The sequence below is a fragment of the Nerophis lumbriciformis genome, linkage group LG23 (assembly GCF_033978685.3).
Source record: "Nerophis lumbriciformis linkage group LG23, RoL_Nlum_v2.1, whole genome shotgun sequence".
Classification (NCBI taxonomy): domain Eukaryota; kingdom Metazoa; phylum Chordata; class Actinopteri; order Syngnathiformes; family Syngnathidae; genus Nerophis; species Nerophis lumbriciformis.
The window spans coordinates 41094161-41106638 of NC_084570.2; the positions used below are offsets into that span (position 1 = coordinate 41094161).

General features: G+C 46.9%; 1 protein-coding gene across 2 annotated transcripts in view; it reads right to left on the bottom strand.

Annotated features, from left to right (window-relative positions):
* chdh (choline dehydrogenase) overlaps nt 1-12478 on the bottom strand; it is a 26498-nt gene that overhangs the window by 1093 nt on the left and 12927 nt on the right. For both annotated transcript variants that reach the window (XM_061985529.2, XM_061985528.2), the window contains exons 8-10: nt 4619-4761; nt 1568-1670; nt 1-1503 (exon numbers count right to left, since the gene is read on the bottom strand). The exon at nt 1-1503 is cut by the window's left edge and continues 1093 nt beyond it. In XM_061985529.2, the coding sequence (XP_061841513.1) occupies nt 1085-1503; nt 1568-1670; nt 4619-4761 (665 nt within the window). In that variant the 3' untranslated portion in view covers nt 1-1084. The remainder of the gene's footprint in view (nt 1504-1567; nt 1671-4618; nt 4762-12478) is intronic.

Genomic DNA, 12478 nt, shown 5'->3' on the forward strand with positions numbered 1-12478 from the left:
AATTAATTGTATTTTCATTCAATTATTAATTTTATTGCTTCATAATTTCAATGATTATGTAATTTTATTAATAAATTGATTAACTTATTCCATGATTTCATCAATTATTTAATCATTTACCCAATTATTGATTTTATTAGGATTACTGCAAAAATTATTTCATTGTTTTTTACTAATTTACTTAATACAAAATTAATATTCATGCATATCAATGTGGTCCAATTACTTTTGATGCACATATTAAATGCTGACGTAATTAAAAAAATAAAACTAGGCTTCACTACACATCTTAAAATGTAGCCTACATACGTTATGAGTTAGGAGCGGTACGTTTAGTTTTGCTCTAGCAAATACCGGTATGCTAACACAATGATGCTGCTGGTGAAGTGTAAGTATTTTGTTTAAAAGGCTTTGCTACACTTCTTAAAATCAAGCCCGGAGCACTGTCAAAAAGCTAACTAATGTCAGTGTAAGCTATGCTAACGTCGCTAATGTTTATGTCCCGCGACTGTTTTTTTTGTTGTTGTTGTCTGACGTAAGTTATGTAATTACTTCTTGTTTAAAGGCTTCGCTACACGTCTTAAAATAAGCTCTCTTTAAGCCAGCTACAGACGCCAGAGCTGCAAGTTAAGCAAATAAGCTAACCTAGCATGATGTTGCTGGTAAAAAGCGAGTGTAATGTTAGCACTTTAGCGCACGTAGCTATGCTAATGTTGCTAAAACACGTGTCCTATGTTGTTGTCGGACATATTTGGCGTCTATTACAATGGACGTAGCATTAAAGCTGCACAACAAAAATGGCTGACATAAATTATATAATTACTTAATGGGTATGATTTTTTTTTTTCAAAAAGGCTTTGCTACACGTCTTAAAATAAGCCTGAGGCTCAGCCAGCTCTCTAGCTACACACACCAGAGTTGTAAATTAAGCTAAGAAGCTAAACTAGCACGATGTTGCTGTTAAAAAGTGTAAAGTTAGCACTTTAGCGCACGTAGCTATGCTAATGTTGCTAAAGTGTGTTCGGGCTGTTTTTCAGGACGACTAAAAAGGTCCTCAAAGTGGGCAGAAGAAGGAAAGGTGAGTCTATCGCTGCGTGTCCAGCGTGGGCGCTCCATAAACAGGAACCTGCTGGTCGACGAGCGGCGGCCGACCTCTGATGACGTCCGCCAACTTCTCTGCGATCATGACGGTGGGAGCGTTGAGGTTCCCGCTGACGATGCTGGGCATGATGGAGGCGTCGACCACGCGCAGACCCTCCACGCCCAGCACGCGCGCCTGGGGGTCCACCACCGCCGTGGGGTCGGAGGGCGCGCCCATCTTGCACGTGCAGGACGGGTGGTACGCGCTGTCCGCCTTGCGCCGCACGAAGGCGTCGATTTCGGCGTCCGACCGGACCGTCTCACCGGGCTGGACCTCGGCGCCGCGGAACGGGTCGAAGGCCTTCTGGGCGAAAATTTCCCGGGAGAGTTTGACGCATTGTCGGAACTCCTGGACGTCGACGTCTGCCGGGAGGAGAGTGCGGGAATCAAACAGGAGGACTTGACGTGCGAGCGGACGAGGGCGTACCCGTGGACAGATAATTGGGCTGCAGGACGGGGTGGTCCAGGGGGTTGGTGGTCTTCAGCTTCATCCAGCCCACACTGGTGCTCCTCATGGGCCCCACGTGGACCTGCAACATCAGCAAAGTACAGTAGGAGTCTACCACAGTAGCTGTCTGCTACAGTGTCTACCAGAGTTGGAGTCTACTACAGAGTCTACCAGAGTAGGAGTCTACCGCAGTCAGAGTCTACCACAGTAAGAGTCTACCACAGTAGGAGTCTACCACAGTAGCTGTCTGCTACAGTGTCTACCAGAGTAGGAGTCTACTACAGAGTCTACCAGAGAAGGAGTCTACCGCAGTCGGAGTCTACCGCAGTCGGAGTCTACCACAGTCAGAGTCTACCACAGTAAGAGTCTACCATAGTCTACCACAGTAGGTGTCTACCAAAATCTAGCACAGTCAGAGTCTACCACAGTAGGAGTCTACCAAAGTCTAGCACAGTCGGGGTCTACTACAGTAGGAGTCTACCACAGTCGGAGTCTACCACAGTAGCTGTCTGCTACAGTGTCTACCAGAGTAGGGGTCTACTACATAGTCTACCAGAGTAGGAGTCTACCGCAGTCGGAGTCTACCACAGTAAGAGTCTACCACAGTAAGAGTCTACCACAGTAGGAGTCTACCACAGTCGAAGTCTACCACAGTAGCTGTCTGCTACAGTGTCTACCAGAGTAGGAGTCTACTAAAGAGTCTACCAGAGTAGGAGTCTACCGCAGTCGGAGTCTACCACAGTCAGAGTATACCACAGTAAGAGTCTACCACAGTAGGAGTCTACCACAGTCGAAGTCTACCACAGTAGCTGTCTGCTACAGTGTCTACCAGAGTAGGAGTCTACTAAAGAGTCTACCAGAGTAGGAGTCTACCGCAGTCGGAGTCTACCACAGTCAGAGTATACCACAGTAAGAGTCTACCACAGTAGGAGTCTACCACAGTCGAAGTCTACCACAGTAGCTGTCTGCTACAGTGTCTACCAGAGTAGGAGTCTACTACAGAGTCTACCAGAGTAGGAGTCTACCGCAGTCGGAGTCTACCACAGTCAGAGTCTACCACAGTAAGAGTCTACCAGAGTCTACCACAGTAGGCATCTACCAAAATCTAGCACAGTCCGAGTCTACCACAGTAGGAGTCTACCAAAGTCTAGCAGAGTCGGGGTCTACTACAGTAGGAGTCTACCACAGTCGGAGTCTACCACAGTAGCTGTCTGCTACAGAGTCTAGCAGAGTAGGAGTCTACCGCAGTCAGAGTCTACCACAGTAAGAGTCTACCACAGTAGGAGTCTACCACAGTCGAAGTCTACCACAGTAGCTGTCTGCTACAGTGTCTACCAGAGTAGGAGTCTACTACAGAGTCTACCAGAGTAGGAGTCTACCGCAGTCGGAGTCTACCACAGTCAGAGTCTACCACAGTAAGAGTCTACCACAGTAGGAGTCTACCACAGTCGAAGTCTACCACAGTAGCTGTCTGCTACAGTGTCTACCAGAGTAGGAGTCTACTACAGAGTCTACCAGAGTAGGAGTCTACCGCAGTCGGAGTCTACCACAGTCAGAGTCTACCACAGTAAGAGTCTACCAGAGTCTACCACAGTAGGCGTCTACCAAAATCTAGCACAGTCGGAGTCTACCACAGTAGGAGTCTACCAAAGTCCAGCACAGTCGGGGTCTACTACAGTAGGAGTCTACCACAGTCGGAGTCTACCACAGTAGCTGTCTGCTACAGAGTCTAGCAGAGTAGGAGTCTACCACAGTAGGAGTCTACCAAAGTCAGAGTCTACCACAGTAAGAGTCTACTACAGTAAGAGTCTACCACAGTAAGAGTCTACCAGAGTCTACCACAGTAGGAGTCTACCAAAATCTAGCACCGTCGGAATCTACTCCAGTAGGAGTCTACCAAAGTCTAGCACAGTTGGGGTCTACTACAGTAGGAGTCTACCACAGGAGGGGCCTACCACAGTCAGAGTCTACCACAGTATCTGTCTGCTACAGTGTCTACCAGAGTAGGAGTCTGCTACAGAGTCTACCATAGTAGGAGTCTACCGCAGTCGGAGTCTACCACAGGAGGGGTCTACTATAGTAGGAGTCTACTACAGTCTTACTTATTTCACAATTGAATTAATTATTTCTCAATTTAATCAATTATGTTATAATTTTAATAATTATTTAAAAAAAAAAAAATTATGTATTTATTTTCTTATATAACTAATTATTTAACAATTTATCCACTTATTGTTTTCATTGCTTCATGATTCCAATAATAATTTCATAACGTATTTAATTATTCACCATTTAAATTAAGTATGTTTCAATTTAATTAATAGTTCCATGGTTTTATTATAATTTATTACCCTGATTTATTCATGATATATGTCATTCCTAATTTCGGGACACGAAGGTTAGCAACGCTAGCATAGCGGCGTGTGCTAAAGCGCTAACATTACACTGACACCTCAACAGCAACATCATGCTAGGTTAGCTCATTTGCTGAACTTACAGCGCTAGCGTCTGTAGCTGCAAGAGCTCCAGGCTTTATTTTAATACATGTAGTGAAGCCTTTTTGGACAAAACTCTACGGGTGACGTGACACTAGGATTCATGTCCTCCATGTTGGAGGTGAGTTGGAAACTAACGTGACTTCTCACGCTCCACAGAGACAAGAGAACCTCCTGCAGGTCGTAAAAATCTATTTCTGCAAATAAAACCACAATGGAGGTTTTGTATGGTGTCCTTCACAAGAAGAAGAAACTGATGACTTTATGACCCATGACATCATCAGGACCTTCTCAGGAACTTCCTGCTTGCTGTTTTGCGTACACATCGGAAAACAAGCGTTGGCGGCGGTGGTTTTCCTTTGAATGACACGTGAGTGTGTGTGTGTGTGTGTGTGTGTGTGTGTGTGCGTGTGTGTGTGTGTGTGTGTGTGTGTGTGTGTGTTATCTGGACAATCATCCACCCACACACACACACACACTTCCCTTTACGACATCACCAATTTGCATCCGGCCCACAAATGAAAGTCAGGCTCACCTGGTAGGCTTCTATCTTGGAGGCCACGCGGCCGTGGTCGACCACCTGCGAGGGCAGGAAGTGAAACTGGATGTCGGGATGCGGGACGCCCGGCCGACTGCGGATGAAGCCCCCGCTCTCCAGGTGGGCCGTGGCTCCGTAACCTTGGAGACGACACGGCGACAGCAGTGAGGCACAAGTCAAACGCTGAATTGAGTCGGAGTTCAAAAATCAATGACCTGAGAATGAAATGCAAAAGTCTACCAGTTCAATGGTTGATGTGGTGGGCCAAATAAAATGATTTGTTAAAAAGAAGTGGCTACCCATGTAAATGACATGGCGGACCACGTTAAAATTATGGGATGGGCAACATTCAAATGAAGTGGTGGGCCACAATAAAATGATATGGCGGATCGCTTAAAATTATGTGGTGGCCTCATTAAATGTATGGGACGGGCAACAGTGAAATGAAGTGGCAGGCAACAATAAAACGATGTGGCAGACCACAACAAATGATATGGCGGACCACGATTAAGTGAAGTGGCGGGCCAATTTAAAATTATGAGACGGGCAACATTGAAATGATGTGGCGGACCACGATTAAGTGAAGTGGCAGACCACGATTAAGTGAAGTGGCGGCCCAAGATTAAGTGTAGTGGCGGGCCATTTTAAATTTATGGAACGGGCAACATTGGAATGATGTAGCAGACCACGATTAAGTGAAGTGGCGGACCAAGATTAAGTGGAGTGGCAGGCAATTTTAAATTTATGGGACTGGCAACATTGGAATGATGTGGCGGACCATGATTAAGTGAAGTGGCAGGCACACACAACAAAATAAGTGGCGGACCACGATTAAGTGAAGTGGCGGGTCAATTTAAATTTATGGGACTGGCAACATTAAAATGATGTGGCGGGCCACAATTAACTGAAGTGGCGGACCAAGATTAAGTGGCGTGGCGGGCCATTTTAAATGTATGGGACTGGCAACATTGGAATGATATGGCGGACCACGATTAAGTGAAGTGGCAGGCCACGACAAAATTAAGTGGCGGACCCCGATTAAGTGAAGTGGCAGGCCACAACAAAATTAAGTGGCGGACCACGATTAAGTAAAGTGGCAGGCCATAACAAAATTAAGTGGCGGACCACGATTAAGTGAAGTGGCAGGCCAATTTTAATTTATGGGACTGGCAACATTAAAATTATGTGGCGGACCACGATTAAGTGAAGTGGCGGACCAAGATTGAATGGCGTGGCAGGCCATTTTAAATGTATGGGACTGGCAACATTGGAATAATAATAATAATAATAATAACTGGGATTTATATAGCGCTTTTCTAAGTACCCAAAGTCGCTTTACATGTAGAACCCATCAAACATTCACACCTGGTGGTAGTAAGCTACTTTCATAGCCACAGCTGCCCTGGGGTAGACTGACGGAAGCGTGGCTGCAATTTGCGCCAACGGCCCCTCCGACCACCACCTATCATTCATCATTCAATTCACCGGTGTGAGTGGCACCGGGGGCAAAGGGTGAAGTGTCCCGCCCAAGGACACAACGGCAGCGATTTTTGGATGGTAAGAGGCGGGGAGCGAACCTGCAACCCTCAGGTTTCTGGCACGGTTGCTCTACCCACTACGCCATGCCACGATATGGCGGACCACGATTAAGTGACGTGGCAGGCCACAACAAAATGAAGTGGTGGGCCGTTTTAAATTTATGGGACGGGCAACATTGAAAAAATGTGGCGGACCACGATTAAGTAAAGTGGCAGACCACGATTAAGTGAAGTGGCGGCCCAAGATTAAGTGAAGTGGCGGGCCATTTATAATTTATGGGACTGGCAACATTGTAATGATATGGCGGACCATGATTAAGTGACGTGGCAGGCCACCACAAAATGAAGTGGTGGGTCGCTTTAAATTTATGGGACTGGCAACATTGGAATGATATGGCGTACCACGAATAAGTGAAGTGGCAGGCCACAACAAAATGAAGTGGCGGACCGCGATTAAGTGAAGTGGCGGCCCAAGATTAAGTGAAGTGGCGGACCAAGATTAAGTGAAGTGGCAGGCAATTTTAAATTTATGGGACGGGCAACATTGTAATGATGTGGAGGACCACGATTAAGTGAAGTCGCAGGCCACAACAAAATTAAGTGGAGGGCCGTTTTAAATTTATGGGAAGGGGAACATTGAAATTACGTGGCAGACCACGATTAAGTGAAGTGGCAGGCCACAACAAAATTAGGTGGCGGACCACGATTACGTGAAGTTGCGGCCCAAGATTAAGTGAAGTGGCGGGCAATTTTAAATTTATGGGACTGGCAACATTGGAATGATGTGGCGGACCACGATTAAGTGAAGTGGCAGGCCACAACAAAATTAAGTGGTGGGCCGATTGAAATTTATGGGACGGGCAACATTGAAATGATGTGGCGGACCACAATTAAGTGAAGTGGCAGGCCACGACAAAATTAAGTGGCGGACCACGATTAAGTGAAGTGGCGGGCCATATTAAATGTATGGGACGGGCAACATTGAAATGATGTGGCGGACCACGATTAAGTGAAGTGGCAGGCCACAACAAAATTAGGTGGCGGACCACGATTATGTGAAGTGGTGGGCCACTTTAAATGTATGGGACTGTCAACATTGGAATGATATGGCGAACCACGATTAAGTGAAGTGGCAGGCCACGACAAAATTAAGTGGCGGACCATGATTAAGTGAAGTGGCAGGCCACAACAAAATTAAGTGGCGGACCACGATTAAGTGAAGTGGCAGGCTCATTTAAATTTATGGGACTGGCAACATTGAAATGATGTGGCGGACCACGATTAAGTGAAGTAGCGGACCAAGATCAAGTGGCGTGGCGGGCCACAACAAAATTAAGTGGCGTACCACGATTAAGTGAAGTGGCAGGCCAAATTAAATTTATGGGACTGGCAACATTGGAATGATATGGCGGACCACGATTAAGTGACGTGGCAGGCCACAACAAAATTAAGTGGCAGACCACGATTAAGTGAAGTTGCGGCCCAAGATTAAGTGAAGTGGCGGGCCATTTAAAATTTATGGGACTGGCAACATTGGAATGATATGGCGGACCACGATTAAGTGACGTGGCAGGCCACAAAAAATGAAGTGGTGGGCCGTTTTAAATTTATGGGACTGGCGACATTGGAATGATATGGCGGATCACGATTAAGTGACGTGGCAGGCCACGATTAAGTGAAGTGGCGGACCACGATTAAGTGAAGTGGCGGCCCAAGATTAAGTGAAGTGGCAGGCAATTTTAAATTTATGGGACGGGCAACATTAGAATGATGTGGCGGACCAAGATTAAGTGAAGTGGAAGGCCACAACAAAATTAAGTGGTGGGCCATTTTACTTTTATGGGACGGGCAACATTGAAATGATGTGGCGGACCACGATTAAGTGAAGTGGCAGGCCACAACAAAATTAGGTGGCGGACCACGATTAAGTGGCAGACCACGATTAAGTGAAGTGGCAGGTCAATTTACATTTATGGGACTGGCAACATTAAAATGATGTGGCGGACCATGATTAAGTGGTGTGGCGGGCCATTTTAAATGTATGGGACTGGCAACATTGGAATGATATGGCGGACCACGATTAAGTGAAGTGGCAGGCCACAACAAAATTAAGTGGCAGACCACAATTAAGTCAAGTGGCGGCCCAATTTTAATTGAAGTGGCGGGCCATTTTAAATTTATGGGACGGGCAACATTGGAATGATATGGCGGACCACGATTAAGTGACGTGGCAGGCCACAACAAAATGAAGTGGCGGGCCATCATAAATTTATGGGACTGGCAACATTGGAATGATATGGCGGACCACGATTAAGTGAAGTGGCAGGCCACAACAAAATGAAGTGGCGGACCACGATTAAGTGAAGTAAAATGGCGGGCCAGGTTAAATTTATGGGACGGGCAACAAGTGGCAGACCACGATTAAGTCAAGTGGCGGCCCAATTTTAATTGAAGTGGCGGGCCAGATTAAATTTATGGGACGGGCAACATTGGAACGATGTGGCGGACCACGATTAAGTGAAGTGGCAGGCCACAACAAAATGAAGTGGTGGGCCGTTTTAATGGACAGGCAACATTGAAATGATGTGGCGGACCACAATTAAATGAACTGGCGAGCCACAACAAAGTCAAGTGGCGGACCACGATTAAGTGAAGTGGCGGACCACTTTAAATGAAGTTGGGGGGGCTCCTTCCTCTGGCCGGGACTCGTATGAGCACGTTGCTGTGTGGATGGCCGGGATGCGGTGTTTGCATTGGGTGTGGGGGCTGTGCAGTTTTTCTGCGTTTGGTTGCCGGTATGGGCTCTGCAGGGTTGGGTTGGGGCGGGCGGGGGCTGGCTTTGTTTGGCAGGGGAGGGCTCGCGTGGCGTCACGTTAAAGTGGTCTGGTGTGGGTCACGGGCTGTGGCGGGGGGTGGCGGCCTCCTGGCCGTAGTTCCTGGTTGTAGGCCGCGTGGACTGGGGGGATGTCCGGGCCCTCTACTCCTCCTACTTATAGCACACACAGTCACACATATATAGGACTTTGGGGATTGTCCTGCGGGGAGGCATGGCGGGGGGTTGAGGATGCCTCCAATGGGGCTCCAGTCCTCCTGTCTTGTCCCCTGCTCGTCCATCCCTCAATCTTAGCTGCATATTAGACACTTAGGATTTGGGGGACTTGGCTTGGTTGGGACCCACCATGACCTTGATGTCCCCCAATTTTAATCGCATTATTAGTTCCCACAAGCATACATATCTCACTCACGCTACAGTACACACATCAATAGGGACTGGAGGTCGGCTGTAACGGCTGACCTCCTAATTTTAACTACACAGTAGACACTCTGGGGGCCTTGTACACATGCATGGGGGGATTGGGGTTCGGCGCACCCCTCATTGCCTCGTCGGCCGGCGGGGACTGCGGTCTGGTGGCCTGCCAGGCTTTTATTCATTTATTATTATTATTATTATATATATATTTTTTTTTAATGTATTTATTATTTTTATTTTTATTATTTACTTATTTTTATTTAATTTAATTTTTTTTATTTTATTTTTTTTTTAAATCTTATTATTTATTTGTGTGTGGCGTCGCGCGGGTCTCACTTCCTGTTGGGTGGGGTCCGTGCCCGTGTGGCCCGACCTTGCGCTGTGGGGTCTCTGTTGGTGACTTGATGTGGTGGCGGCGCGGCCCCCGTGTCTGGTCTGGATGCTGTGTCTCGGTTGTTTGGGCGGTGGTGTGTTTGTGCGGGTTTGGGTTGGGGTGGGGGGGTCTTTGGGTGGGGGGGGGGTGTTGGTGTCTCTTGTTTGCGTGTTGGCGTTCGGGCTGACTGGCGGGCTGGCGCCGGCTGGTCTCCGTGGTCCTGGTGGCGTGTGGTTGCTGGTCGCAGTTTTTTTTATCGCTTTGATTTGATTGGCTGGTGCTGGCTGTCTGGGGTTATTGCGGCTGCTGTTTCTGCTGCCGTTTGTTTGTGGTGTGGGCGCCCGTGGCTGCTGGGTCTGGTGCAAGGGTGTGGCTGATGTTGTGACTGGTGGCAGCGCGCGCGCCTGATGGCTGTCGGGGCTGACGAACTGTGTATATGTATGTATATGTGTGTGTATGTATGTATGTATATATGTGTATGTGTACATATGTGTATGTATATGTATATATGTGTATGTGTGGGTATGTATATATGTATGTGTGTATGTGTATGTATATATGTATATATGTATGTATGTATGTATATTTCTGGGGGTACGTTCTGGGCCTGCCTGTCAGACGGGGGTCGACGCCTCAGGCTACTGCATCCGAACTGCGTGTCTGGAGCTCCTGGGTCCCGCTGTCCATCCCTTCCGGGTGCCCGTCTTGGTTGGGGCCTGTTGGGCCTAGTCCCTGCGTCTATTGTGGTAGCTTGGTGCTGCAAGGTATTCCGAGGTGCTGCGAGTCGGCCAGTTGCTGGGGTAGTGACCTTGTTTGTCAGCATGTCTGTGATCTTCTTTTAATTCTTTTTTTAATTTATTTATTAATTTTTTAATATATTTTATTAATATTATTTTTTAATTTTTCCCCTCCCTCAGAGGGGGGGGCTCGGCGGGGCGGTTGCTGGTTGTTCCATCTCCATCGTTGGGGTCCCTGCGGGTGGGGTGGGTGGTTCCCGTGGCCCTGTGCCTGGGTGGTCCTGCGGCGGCCGATTTGGGTGGGGTGGCCGGGGGATGGCCTCGCCGCGCTCTCCGGGGGTGGGGGGTGGGCTCGTGGGGGCCCGGTTGCCGGTGGGGCGGGGGCGGTCTTCCCGTCCGGTTGCGGGGAGACTCTGGGTCCCTCGGGCGGGGCGTCTCGCCTTTCTGCCCGTGTGGGGTGTGGTCTCTCGCTGGCTTGGGGTCTGGCTGTCCCCTGCTTTTCTCGTGCCCTGTCCTCTGCCGGGTGCGTCTGTCTGCGGCCTGCTGCTGGCCCTTGTGGGCGGTACGGTGAGCCGGGCTCTGGGGTTCCTGTCGCTGGCCGGCTTGGCTGCGTGGGGGCGGTGGTCCCTGGTTCCCTGGGCACCACGCCTACTGTTTGTGGGTTGGGCTCTCGGGGGTGATGGGGCCGTGCTCTGGCTCCCACGCACTCTGGGAGTCGAATGTATTGTACATACAAATTCACATATGCTCACATACGTACATAGGTACCTACGCTCCCACATACATACACAAATACAGTACATATTTACCTACCTAAAGTTCGTACATCCCCACTCACATTCAATATACAAACATACACATACACATACTGTACATATACATTCACTGTACAAACACATATACACATTCTGTACATATACATTCATTGTACAAACACATATACACATTCTGTACATATACAAGTACATATGCATACTTACACTCATGCACATAATCACGTTTCATCAAACATATATTAACGTTGTTGCCCTAGGGTAAACTGGGTTTAACACATGGCACACTGACAAAACTTAACCTATTGTGACTATAACAATCTACAAGGTTAATGTAGGTTGCTTCTCTTTCTCCCCCTCCATTTTTCTGCATTCTTTCGTATCTCAAGTTATCATTACGTATATGTATTGTTGCATTTAAACAACTGTATTGTTGATAATAAAGGTAAATTATTGGTATTGTTCATTATCAATAGCGCTATTTCTATTGGTATTTGTATTGATCCATTTGTAGTGTAATAATGCTCATTGTCATTTCTGTATTATTTTTTATTTTTCGCTAACTGCTTATTTGCTATTACTTTTACCATCATATTTGTACATGTCGTATTTGCTGATGTTGCTCTATTGTTGTTGTTGTTGTTGTTGTTTGCTGTTGTTGTTTTTGTCTCTCTGTCTAATCCCCCTCTTGTCCCCACAATTTCCCCCTCTGTCTTCTTTTTTTTCTCTTTCTATCCCCTCCTGCTCTGGCCCGGCTGCACTAAATGATAATATAAATACATTTAATAAAGTCAAATACAAATAAGGCAACAAGAGAAGTATCCTACACTTCTCTTTTGTAAAGTAAATCTGAACAGCCGACATGGGCATCTACATCAACTATATGATTTGCCTGAGAAGCTGGACAGGACACCAAAAAAATAAAATAAAAAAAAATTCAAAAAAATGAATTGGCCCACAACTTTGATGCAACTTTGACTGTCAATACTGTCCCACTTACACATCTGTCAAAATACTAATGAATTAAAAGCAACGTAATTATGATGTACTGACCTAGTTAAGGCTCCATTTAATTCACATTAAATATTAAACTTTGTGAAATGTTTTGGTGAAAATATTGCATATTTTTATTTTTGCCACAAAAAGGTTTATTTGTTTTTTAAACAAAAAATGTTATGGCAACGGA